This window comes from Rutidosis leptorrhynchoides, chromosome 4 (genome assembly GCF_046630445.1).
Source record: "Rutidosis leptorrhynchoides isolate AG116_Rl617_1_P2 chromosome 4, CSIRO_AGI_Rlap_v1, whole genome shotgun sequence".
NCBI lineage: Eukaryota > Viridiplantae > Streptophyta > Magnoliopsida > Asterales > Asteraceae > Rutidosis > Rutidosis leptorrhynchoides.
Window position 1 is genome coordinate 622337932 of NC_092336.1, and position 13674 is coordinate 622351605.

General features: G+C 33.0%; 1 protein-coding gene across 1 annotated transcript; it reads left to right on the plus strand.

Moving 5' to 3' along the window:
* Positions 1-237: 237 nt before the first annotated feature.
* Positions 238-1213, plus strand: LOC139843075 (uncharacterized). The gene is made up of 3 exons (XM_071833154.1): positions 238-573; positions 634-771; positions 881-1213. Exons 1-3 carry the CDS (start codon positions 238-240, stop codon positions 1211-1213), a joined length of 807 nt encoding a protein of 268 aa, XP_071689255.1.
* The last annotated feature ends 12461 nt before the right edge of the window (positions 1214-13674 follow it).

Genomic DNA, 13674 nt, shown 5'->3' on the forward strand with positions numbered 1-13674 from the left:
AAAGAAGTAAATTCCGACGATGGTGCGTCAACGAGTGATGGTTCCGTAGAGAATTATATTGTTGAAGGTGATATATCTGAAGATGATCAAAACGTGATCGAGAGACCGATCCAACCTATCATGAACCATCATTTCGGGTTTCTTAATGTTGAAGAAGATTCTGGTCGACCTGCGTTCGATGAGGATGACGGGCTAGGATGGGATTGTTATAACGACGACAGTGTAATTAGAAAATGAATGGTTTTTAGAAAGAAAGAAGAACTTGTATCTGCTCTTAGGAATTGGAATATCGACCGACAGAGAGAAATATTTGTTGAAGATAGCAGGCCAAAATATTATAAAGCAATTTGTTACACAAATAGTCCTCATTACAATGGTCCAAACCAAAATAGACGATGTCCTTGGATGGTAGCTGCTACGATGAAAAATAAGGATAATGTGTGGAAAATTACAAAATGGTTTGAGGGACACATCTGTTATGGAAGCGTGCAAAGTAACAACAATCGTTGCTTAACTTCCAGCATAATTGCTATTGATATTATATCTTATATTAGTCAAGATATTGCGTATGAGGTTAAACACATCCAAACTCACGTAAAAAAAGCTTGAAAAGTGGATATCTCTTACGCAAAGGCTTGGAATTCAAGGCGTATTGCAATTGAACGTTTGTTTGGAACTTGGCAAAGCAACTTGGCAGAATTGCCCACATGTATCGATGAATTGCTTCACACCAATCTGGATACAATTGTTCGATGGGCGTTTGGCCCTCAAGTAGAATATGGTGTCCACACATTCAAATATGTATTCTGGGTTTGGCCCCGCTATTATGGCGTACCAGCAATGTATTCCTATACTTTGTATTGATGGTACTCATTTGAAGGGTAACTACATTGGCAAGATGCTTACAACGGTAGCAAAAAATGCCAACATGCAAATTCTGCCTGTTGCATTTGCAGTAGTTGATAATGAATCGAACGAAAGTTGGGCTTGGTTTTTGAAACTGGTCCAAACACATGTTAATATCAGTAAAAGAGATTTGTGTATTATATCTGATCGTCATGTAGGTATACTTAATGCGATGGCTAACCAACAATATGGTTGGCATCATCGTTATTGCTTGCGCCACATTCGTAGTAACTTGATGACAAAGTTTAACAGAAACACCGAGTTGAAGAAGTTGTGTTGGAGGGCCTGTTCCAAAATTGCAAAGTAATAGATATAAACTTGCAGTGCGTGGAATTAAAACATTGAGTGAGGCGGCTTGGAAATATTTAGAAGACGCTGATATTCATAAGTGGACTTTGTATAGAGACAGCTTTCGTTTGAGATGGGGTAACTTAACAACAAACACAGCCGAGTCGTAGAACAATGTTTTGCGTCATGCACGTATGATGCCAGTCAAAGCGTGTATGGATTATACATTTCACTACACAAGAGAGCACTTCAACACGCAAGAAACAACCGCTCATGAATGGCAAGCACCATTATCGAAGTCTATGTGGACACAATTTCAAGAACGTGAAAAACTTACTTCTGGTTACACGGTAACATGCTATAACCAGCAAACAGGGGTGTACAAGGTTCAATCTACATATTAAAGAAGCGGTGATGGTGGGACAGAGTACACTGTTAAATATTGATAATGTTAAAAACGAACATATATTTCATAGCATTATTCCTCAAGAAAGACAAGCTTTTAGTTGCAATTGTTCTATTTACAAGTGATATTCGTTTAAATAATAAAAGGTGAAGACAAAAGACAGATTCGACGAATTGAAGACGCAAATGACCAAAAAGCTCAAAAGTACAAAAGACAATCAAAGAGGTTCCAATTATTGATAAGAAACGTCTCAAAATTACAAGAGTACAAGATTCAAAACGCAAAGTACAAGATATTAAATTGTACGCAAGGACGTTCGAAAATCCGGAACCGGGACCAGAGTCAACTCTCAACGCTCGATGCAACGGACTAAAAATTACAAGTTAACTATGCACATAAATATAATATAATATTTAAATAATTCTTATAATTATTTAATATATTATATTTATTTAAAACCGTCGGTAAACAAAGAGCCAAACTCCTCTGAGCTGTAATTTCAAACTCCGCGACTCGCGGAGTTTGAAGGCAAAATTGGCCGCGAGGCGCGGAGCCCCAAAATGAGAAACTGCCTATAAAGCCAACCGAATTCTGATCATTTTAATCATCTTTTTCTTCTCCTCATTCATACATAAAATATATATATATATATATATATATATATATATATATATATATATATATATATATATATATATATATATATATATATATATATATATTTATAATTTATATTTTAATTTTAATTATAATTCTAATAATAAGGGTATGTTAGCGAATGTTGTAAGGGTGTAAGTCGAAATTCTGTCCGTGTAACGCTACGCTATTTTTAATCATTGTAAGTTATGTTCAACCTTTTTACATTAATGTCTCGTAGCTAAATTATTATTATGCTTATTTAATCCAAAGTAATCATGATGTTGGGCTAATTACTAAAATTGGGTAATTGGGCTTTGTACCATAATTGGGGTTTGGATAAAAGAACGACACTTGTGGAAATTAGACTATGGGTTATTAATGGGTTTTATATTAACTAAACAATACCTTGTTAATTTAATATACAAACTTATAATTCGACGTATTTATATATAACCACATACGCTTGACTGGGTACGGTGGGCGGGATATCTATAAATACCAATAATTATTCATTTTACCGGACACGGAACTGGATTAGTAGTTAATAGACTTGTTGAAACATGGGTGAATTACATTCAAGGGTAATTGGTGTAATTGTTAACAAAGTAGTAAAACCTTGGTTTACACGCAGTCGATAACCTGGTGTATTCATTAAACAAAGTATTAAAACCTTGTTACAATTCGAATCCCCAATTAGTTGGAATATTTGACTTCGGGAATAAGAATAATTTGACGAAGGCTTTCGCTCTTTATATTTATGACTGATGGACTATTATGGACAAATCCGTATGGACATATTAAACAATTCAGGACAAAGGACAATTAACCCATGGGCATAAAACTAAAATCAACACGTCAAACATCATGATTACGGAAGTTTAAATAAGCATAATTCTTTTATTTCATATTTAATTTCCTTTATTTTTATATTTAATTGCACTTCTAATTATCGCATTTTTATTGTTATTGTATTTAATTGCACTTTTAATTATCGTACTTTTTAATTATCGCAAGTTTATTTTATCGCACTTTTATTATTCGCAATTTCATTATCGTTATTTACTTTACGCTTTAAATTAAGTCTTGTATTTATTTATTATTTTACATTTGGTTTTAACTGCGACTAAAGTTTTAAAATCGACAAACCGGTCATTAAACGGTAAAAACTCTCCTTTATAATAATAATATTACTTATATATATATTTGTATTTTTATAAAAGTAAACTAATATAGCGTTAAGCTTTGTTTAAAAAGATTCCCTGTGGAACGAACCGGACTTACTAAAAACTACACTACTGTACGATTAGGTACACTGCCTATAAGTGTTGTAGCAAGGTTTAAGTATATCCATTCTATAAATAAATAAATATCTTGTGTAAAATTGTATCGTATTTAATAGTATTTCCTGCTAAAAATAAGCTATTTTATATACTACTCTGCTAAAACATCAAGTATTTTTGGCGCCGCTGCCGGGGACTCTCTTAAAAGCCGGAAGCGCAACGCTAATATAAAAAAAAAAAAAAAAATTTATGTATTTTTAAGATTTTGTTAAATATTTAAGTTTTATAAAGTTTCTTTATTTTTATATAAGTTTTATTTAAGTATTTTGTTTTTATTTAAAAACATATAAAAAAAATATATATAAATCTAGTTTTAAGATTTTTATTTATAAAATTTTAAAGTAATTCTATTTTTATTTAAGTTTTAAATATAAGTTTTTATTATACACATATTTTTTTTTATAAACAGAAAAAAATTAAAAACAGAAAATAAAAAAATAAAAAATAAATAAATAAAGAAAAACGCGTAAAATTTCAAACTGCTCCAGAGTTGAATTTTGGAACCCCGCGACTCGCGGGGTTTGCTGCATTGAATACCGCGACTCGCGGAGTAATTCTGACACGCGACAGAAACCCTAAAACTGCATTTATTACGGATAATTATTAATTATAATTATTATTAACCCTAATTATTATTATTATTATAATTAGTTTTATTTTAATTTAAGTTTTATTTAATTTATATTTTAGTTTTTTAAGTTTAATTAAATTGTAAAATTAATATTTTTAATAAATAATTAATATAAAAATAATATTTTTATAAAAATTGTACTTTTTACAACTTTTTGTATATTTTTATATTTTATCCCTTTTTCAATCGTTTTAGCGTAATATTTGTATTTTTCGCTCATATTTAGTTTTAAACTTAGTTTTTGCCATAGTTATTTTTACTTCTAGATGTTTAGGCTTTGCCGTAGAATTCCTTAAGTGCTTTTTATTTAGACTAAGATTTAGGTGCTTTAGAATTTTGCGACGCCTTTTTAAGTTTTAGTTTCTTTTTAAGTTATTTACATTTGGGATATAGTTTTTCCTGTAAGCTTTAATATTTTTAGACACCTTTTACTATGTACCAATTATCATTCCAATTAGTAATCTCAATTTGCGATTATAATTTTAAGTTAGTTGTAGTAATAAGGTTAGGTTAGTCAAGTGTTTTTAAGTGTTATAAGTTTCTTTTATTTTTCCGTCACCTTTTATTTTTCAACCATTTTTCTTTTTCGACCTTTTTCGACGAACTCTTTTTCTTTCTTATTTCTCGCTATTCTAGTTTTAGGACATAGATTTTTATTCTACTTCTTATCTAAATTTTCTTAAAATTACGAAAATTTATTTTAAGTGGTTAAATTGATAGACATAAAAATTTTCTGGTTCGTAGTAATAGTTGGATTTGTACGTGGACCGGGTTATTGGAGCCAAACAGTCCTCAATTATATTGAGACCAAACGAATCCTGCCCCTCTGCTGCATCTTTTGGCTATTCAAAACGTGGGCAAAATCAGAAAAGTCTATCGATTGGATAACTTATTATAATTTTTCTTTCCTTTTAAAAACTAATAGGATATTCAGTGAATGCACCGAGCAAGACGTTCACCACCTTTGGTACGTTCACCACCTGTAACTAGATCAAGACATTTAGCAAATATTACCGCCGTTGATTTTTCTTTAGAATCATCATCCAGTCGACCAAGTACTTCAGTTCAAATTTCCGATAATCCATTTTTTGAACCCGACCTCACAATTGAGAATCCGGAGAATATTCAGGAACGGTTCGTAGATCCTGAACCATTAAACTTTCCTCCGGAACCACCAATCATTCAAACAGAGATTATTGAGGAACGAACCATTAAATCAGAATCCTCTAGTGATTCCGATTCAACAAATTCAATTATGGAGAATCTGGAACCTTTAAGTATGGAAGACCGAATGAGAGCTAAACGCACTGGCCAAGGACACGCAATTACTCATCCAGACATTAATGCGCCAGATTATGAAATCAAAGGACAAATTCTACACATGGTGACTAATCAATGCCAATTTAGTGGTGCGCCGAAGGAAGATCCAAATGAACATCTACGTACCTTTAATAGGATCTGCACACTATTTAAAATCCGAGAAGTGGAGGATGAACAGATATATCTCATGTTATTTCCCTGGACTTTAAAGGGAGAAGCCAAAGATTGGTTGGAATCGTTACCTGAAGGGGCGATTGATACATGGGACGTTTTAGTTGACAAATTTTTTAAACAATTCTTTCCTGCATCTAAAGCCGTAAGACTTCAAGCAGAAATTGTTACGTTCACACAGAAACAGAATGAAACTCTATATGAGGCGTGGACAAGATATGGAAAGTTGTTAAGAGGATTTCCGCAACATGGTTTAGACACCTGTCAAATAGTACAAATATTCTACCAAGGATGCGACATCACTACAAGAAAAGACATAGATATAGCAGCTGGTGGTTCTATTATGAAGAAAACCGAAACTGATGCTTACAAAATTATTGATAATACTGCTTCCCACTCACATGAGTGGCACCAAGAAAAAGATATCTTTAGATCATCTAAAGCAGCTAGAGCCGATTCTAGCCATGACTTAGATTCCATTTCCGCAAAGATAGATGCTGTGGAGAGACGAATGGAAAAGATGACTAAAGATATTCACTCAATACGAATTAGTTGTGAGCAGTGTGGAGGACCACATTTGACAAAAGATTGTCTCAGTATTGAATTAACAATGGAACAAAGAGAGAATATTTCATACATAAACCAAAGGCCTGGAAATAATTATCAGAATAATTATCAACCGCCAAGACCGATTTACAATCAAAACCAGAATTATAACAGAAATATTCCATACGACAACCAACAAGGTCCTAGCAATCAACAAGTATCCAATAATACTTACAATCAGCAAAGACCTAATTTTCAAAACAAGCCACCACAACAAACCGATGATAAAAAGCCGAATTTAGAGGATATGATGACGAAGCTAGTTGAAACTCAAACGCAGTTTTTCACATCTCAAAAACAAACCAATGAACAAAATGCTCAAGCATTTAGAAATCAACAAGCTTCTATTCAAAATCTGAAACAAGAAGTAAGTAACCTAGCAAGGTTAATAGGTGAAAGAAAACCGAGAAGTCTACCTAGTGATACAAATGCTAACCCCCGGAATGAAACAGCTAAAGCTATTACCACAAGAAGTGGTACAACACTTAAACCACCGGAAATACCTGTAACTTCTGATGAAGCTATTCTTACTCCACAAGAACCACAACCTGATCAAGATAAGGAAAAAGAACCGGTAGTTAAAAAGGTTAATGAAGATAACACAGCTAAGGATAAACCTTATGTTAAACCATATCAACCACCACTTCCTTATCCGAGTAAAATGAAGAAAGAGAAACTTGAAGCCGAGCAATCCAAATTCTTGGATATGTTTAAACAGATAAATGTAAATCTTCCTTTCATTGATGTGATTTCAGGAATGCCTAGATATGCTAAATTCTTGAAAGATCTAATCTCAAATAGAAAGAAAATGGAAGAACTCTCGGCTGTTACTATGAATGCTAATTGTTCAGCAGTGCTGTTGAATAAGATACCAGAAAAACTATCTGATCCAGGAAGTTTCACAATTCCATGTTTTCTGGGTAGTCTTAGTTCAATAAAAGCATTGGCAGACTTAGGTGCTAGTATAAATCTAATGCCGTATTCACTATACGCTAAACTAGACCTTGGAGAATTAAAACCAACCAGAATAAGCATACAACTAGCCGATAGATCAATAAAATATCCTAGAGGGATAATGGAGAACATGCTAGTTAAAGTTGGTACTTTAGTATTTCCAGTAGATTTTGTTGTTCTGGACATGGAAGAAGATTCTCAAGTTCCTCTCATATTAGGAAGACCATTCTTAAACACGGCTAAAGCAATGATAGACGTGTTCGGTAAGAAACTGACCCTAAGTATAGAAGATGAGAGTGTCACCTTTTCAGTTGATAGAGCAATGCAACAACCGCAATCTGCAGATGATACATGTTATTATATTCAAACTATAGATGCACATGCAGAATTATTAGAAGAATTTCCAGAATTACAAGGAACAGGAGAATGTTCTTTAGGAGAAGGTAATGAGCCAATTGATGAAGCTGAAATGTTAGCTACACTTATAGCTAATGGATATGAACCAACAACAGAAGAAATTCAAATGCTAAAAGAAGAAGACAGATATCGATACAAATCATCGATAGAAGAACCTCCGAAATTAGAGTTAAAGCCACTTCCAAACCATTTGGAATACGCTTATTTACATGGTGAATCTGAATTACCTGTAATAATATCGTCTTCTCTTACTAAAAATGAGAAATCACAACTCATTTCTGTGTTGAAAGCTCATAAACCAGCCATTGCATGGAAGATTCATGATATTAAAGGAATAAGTCCTTCGTATTGCACACATAAAATCCTTATGGAAGAAGGTCATAAAACGTATGTGCAACGCCAACGAAGACTAAATCCTAATATGCAAGATGTAGTTAAGAAAGAGATTATTAAACTGCTAGATGCAGGTCTAATTTATCCAATCTCTGATAGTCCATGGGTAAGCCCAGTTCAATGCGTGCCTAAGAAGGGTGGCATGACTGTCATTATAAATGAGAAAAATGAGCTTATTCCTACTAGGACCGTAACAGGATGGCGTGTATGTATTAATTATAGAAAATTAAATGACGCCACCAGAAAAGATCACTTTCCCTTACCTTTCATAGATCAAATGTTGGAAAGATTAGCCGGAAATAGTTACTATTGTTTTCTAGATGGATTTTCCGGATATTTTCAAATTCCAATAGCACCCGAAGATCAAGAGAAAACCACATTCACTTGCCCTTATGGTACTTTTGCTTACAAACGCATGCCATTTGGACTTTGTAACGCCCCTGTAACCTTTCAAAGGTGTATGAAGGCGATTTTTCATAACATGATAGAAGAATGCATGGAAGTATTCATGGATGACTTTTCAGTCTTCGGTGATACATTTGAATCATGTCTAGTTAATCTGGAACGAATGCTAATTAGATGCGAACAATCAAATCTAGTTCTTAATTGGGAGAAATGCCATTTCATGGTTAAAGAAGGCATCGTTCTTGGTCATAAAATTTCAAAAGAAGGAATTGAAGTGGATAGAGCTAAAGTAGATGTAATTGCTAAACTTCCACATCCCACCAATGTTAGAGGAGTTAGGAGTTTTCTAGGGCATGCCGATTTTTACCGACGTTTCATAAAAGATTTTTCAAAAATTGCCACCCCTATGAATAAACTCCTAGAAAAGGATGCTCCATTCATCTTTTCAGATGAGTGTATCAAATCTTTTAATATTCTTAAAGAAAAACTCACTAATGCGCCGATCATGATCACACCAAATTGGAATCTACCATTTGAACTAATGTGCGATGCAAGTGATTTTGCAATGGGAGCCATTTTAGGACAAAGGATTGAAAAACGATTTCAACCTATATATTATGCTAGTAAGACGTTACAAGGAGCACAAACAAACTATACAACTACTGAAAAAGAACTCCTTGCTATTGTCTTTGCTTTTGACAAATTTCGATCATATCTCGTTCTAGCAAAAACGGTGGTCTATACCGACCATTCTGCTCTTAGATACCTATTTTCGAAACAAGATGCTAAACCAAGATTAATCCGTTGGATCTTACTCTTACAAGAGTTTGATATTGAAATCCGAGATAAAAGAGGAGCAGAAAATCTCGCCGCTGATCATCTTTCTCGTCTTGAAAATCCCGAATTAGAAGTTCTGAATGAATCGGCCATACAAGACAACTTTCCTGATGAATATCTATTGAAGATAGATTATAAAGAAATTCCATGGTTTGCAGACTATGCAAACTACTTAGTTTGTGGATTCCTTGAAAAAGGATTATCGTACAAAAAACGAAAGAAATTCTTCAGTGATATAAAACACTATTTTTGGGAAGATCCACATCTGTTTAAAAGTTGTCCCGATAGAATAATACGCCGATGTGTATTTGGAGATGAAGCTAGTAAAATATTAAACCATTGTCACACAGGACCAACAGGAGGGCATTATGGGCCTCAACTAACAGCAAGAAAAGTTTATGATGCTGAATTCTATTGGCCTACAATTTACAAAGACGCACACCTTCTTTGCAAATCCTGTGATGCTTGTCAAAGGGCCGAAAAAATAAGTCAACGTGATGAAATGCCACAAAATGTCATCCAAGTATGTGAAGTATTTGACATTTGGGGTATTGACTTTATGGGTCCATTTCCAAAATCTCATAATAATCTATATATACTCGTAGCCATTGATTATGTATCTAAATGGGCGGAAGCACAAGCTCTCCCAACTAACGATGCACGAGTTGTAGTCAACTTTTTAAAACGTCTTTTTGCAAGGTTTGGAACACCGAAAGCTTTAATAAGTGATCGGGGTACTCATTTCTGTAATAATCAACTTGAGAAAGTTCTTAAAAGATATGGAGTAACTCATAAAATCTCCACCGCATATCATCCACAAACAAGTGGACAAGTTGAAAATACCAACCGAGCTTTAAAACGTATTCTAGAGAAAACCGTAGGATCAAATCCGAAGGAATGGTCCATTAAATTGGAGGATGCACTCTGGGCTTTTAGAACAGCCTACAAAACTCCAATTGGAACCACACCTTTTAGACTTGTTTATGGAAAAGCATGTCATCTTCCAGTAGAAATTGAACACAAAGCATTTTGGGCTTTGAAGACATGTAATCTTGATATACATGAAGCCGGACGTCTACGATTAAGTCAACTAAACAAATTAGAAGAATTAAGACATGAAGCATACGAAAATTCGTTAATCTATAAAGAAAGAACGAAGAAATGGCATGATAAAAGAATCAGAAGTTCAAAAGAATTTAAGGAAGGAGACAGAGTTCTTCTTTTCAATTCACGATTCAAGCTATTTCCTGGAAAATTGAAATCAAGATGGTCTGGACCATTCATAGTCAAAAGAGTTTTCCCATACGGAACGATAGAATTAATAAATTCAAATATGATTGAATTTAAAGTTAATGGTCACAGAGTTAAACATTACATACATGGTCCGATGGAAGTTGACAATGAAGTTAATCATAATTTCACCACCCAAGAAAACCTTCAAAATGAAAACATAAATATGTTATCAACAACATATGAAAAATCAAAACTGGAATATAGGGAGGATTCAAATTTGAGTGATGAAGAAGAATTCCTATACAAACCTCCTATTCCAAGAAACGAAGAAAAATGTGAACAAGAAATTCAACTAGAAATGAAAGAACCAAGGAAAGAACACCCGAAAAAGGTTTACAAACCAACTCGACTTACTAAAGCAGGAGACCCGGGTGAATTTATCATTTCTTGCTTACTTAATGATGGTGCTGTATATAATGGACTCGCAGATTTAGGAGCAAGTACAAATATTATGCCTCTTTCCTTATACAAAAGATTAGGCATGGGTAAATTAAAACCAACCAAAATAGGTGTTCAATCATTTGACCAAACCATTAAACACCCGATTGGAATAGCAGATAATTTACTTGTTAAAGTGGGAAGTTTGACCTTTGTTGCAAACTTCATAGTGATTAATATGGAGGAAAACCTTGATATTCCTCTAATTCTAGGTCGCCCATTTTTAGCAACCACCAAGGCATTCATTGATGTAAGAGAAGGTAGAATAACACTTAGGGATGGTGATACATCGATCACCTTTGTGAACCGAAAGTTTAGATCTCCACAAACCAAAACTGTTAGACCAATAAAAACGCATAAGTGTGGGGAAGATGAAGAAACACTTAATGATGATCCAATCACAAAGAATGCCGTTGATGATACGAAATTAGATGAATCCATTTTTAACAGTTCAACGAAGAAACTTTATAAACGGATTCACGATGCTAAGATTAAAGGAAACTTTAAGTTATATAACCGATTAATATCCAATTTATCGTCAAAAGAAAAGGCAATGTTAGTTGAATTTGTGAAAGTTACGGAGGAAATCAACAAATGGATTAAAGTAAAAGTCAAAGATATACAAGTTGTTGATGATTCAATTGAAAATAATGTTAATCACAATTTCGATACCACAGCCAACTAAGTGTGGGGAGAATCAAGGGGTTTATGTATTTCTGTTAGAGTTAGATTGTCTGTTTTCGTGTAGTTCTCGAAAATGGAACCCAAATGGTCTTTCCCTAGCAGACCCTAAAGAACTAGTCTTCTCCTCCCATTCTGAATTTTTATTTTTTTTAGGTTTTTACAAAATGAAGACTGCCTGTGAACTAAACCATGGTCTAATGCTACACGCTTTGATCACTAAACGTAATAATGACATACTACCGAGTGAAATAGTATCAGTAATCAGAGAAAGAATGGACGGAGTTAGAAACGAATCCAGATGCGAAGATAATAAGTTACAATTTGGTAAAGGAAAATCAAAATCCGCAGCAAAAAGAAGAGCACGACACCTAGAAAGATGTCACAAATGCGGAAAATGGTCACATGGAGGTAAATGTTCAAATAATCAAACCTATTCAAATACCGAATTTGTTACTTTATGCAGAGACGGACCGTTCATATGTTTAGAAGAAAAGACACTGAATGCTCGAGGTTACGCCTATGTAGCCATGAAAAACCAATTAAACCGACTATCTTATGAATGGGATAGATCATATAACTAAGAAATCTATTTCACAGGTAAGTCTGTACAGTTTTTTTTTTATTTTTTTTTATTTTTAACCTTTTGATAATAAACGCTAATTTGCTCGCTAAAAAGTATTAAATTGGTATTGAATAAAATTAGGTTTGGCGACCGAAATTATTGATATCATTCAAAAATTTATTACATCACTGCGAAATTTAACGTTTATTCTTAAGGTATAAATATCTTTAATCAATCAACTCAAAATATTTCAAAAATTCGTCATGAGTTAAATTAGGTCTTGGAACCGAAATTACTTTACCGAAAAGAGGGGCGCATATTTTTGATAATATTTGATTGATTAAAGTGGGATAAAAAGACAAAAAGATTTTTAATTTTATTTTTACCATGTTTTTAAAATTAATATTTAAATCTTAAATTAATATTGTAAACTTTGTAAAAACAATATTTTTAAAATTGTAAATATTTGAAAAATTAATATAAGTTTGGTGTGAATTTATAATATGAATTTTTAAATTAAGTTTGGTGTGAATTTTTAATTTTTAAAATATGAAATTTTAATTTTATGCATTTCAAATTTTAAATTTGGTGTGAATTTTTAATATTAATTTTGAATTTTATATTTAAGTTGTGTGAATTTAAAAACGAAAATTTACTTTATCTCATTAAGTTAAAAATATGATTTTTAAAATTCGTCGTAAGTTGAAGACTAGGTCTTTGAACCGAAATTGCTTTACCCGAGGGAGGGACGAGAACTTTTATTATCATTATTTTTAATCTTATTGAATTAAAGTATGCCAAAAACATTAAAAAACCCAAAAATCTTAGCTTTTAAAACAATCGCTACAAAAAGAAAAATTTTAAAATTTTGTCGAAGGACGGACTAGGACATCGATCCGAAACGACCTCGTCCTAAATAACAAGGGAAACAAAATTTTAAAATTAATTACTTAATTGTTTTATAAGTTAAAGATTATAAAAAAAAAAAAATTAGCAAACTCCGCGACTCGCGGAGTTTGAAGGGTAATTCACTGCGAGTCGCGGAGGGACGAAAAATCAGAAAAAAATAAAATCGAGCAGAACAGCTCAGAACACACACAAAACTAAAAAAAATACTGCGAAAACTGTCGAAAAAACCACCAAAAACACCCCCAAAATCACAAATTTTAACCGTTAATCACCAAATCTTTTACTAAAATCATGTTAAGAAGGATGCTATCAAGGAATTACTCAATAAAAACGGTAAATTTCTACACCTAAACACCATTTAATCCGAAATTAGTGTTCTTGAGCAATTTTTTTCCCCAATTTGATTTTGATGCTTTTTAGTGTAATTAGGCTTAAATTGTTTATGTATTATGCTTGTATAACCTAGATTGATGCT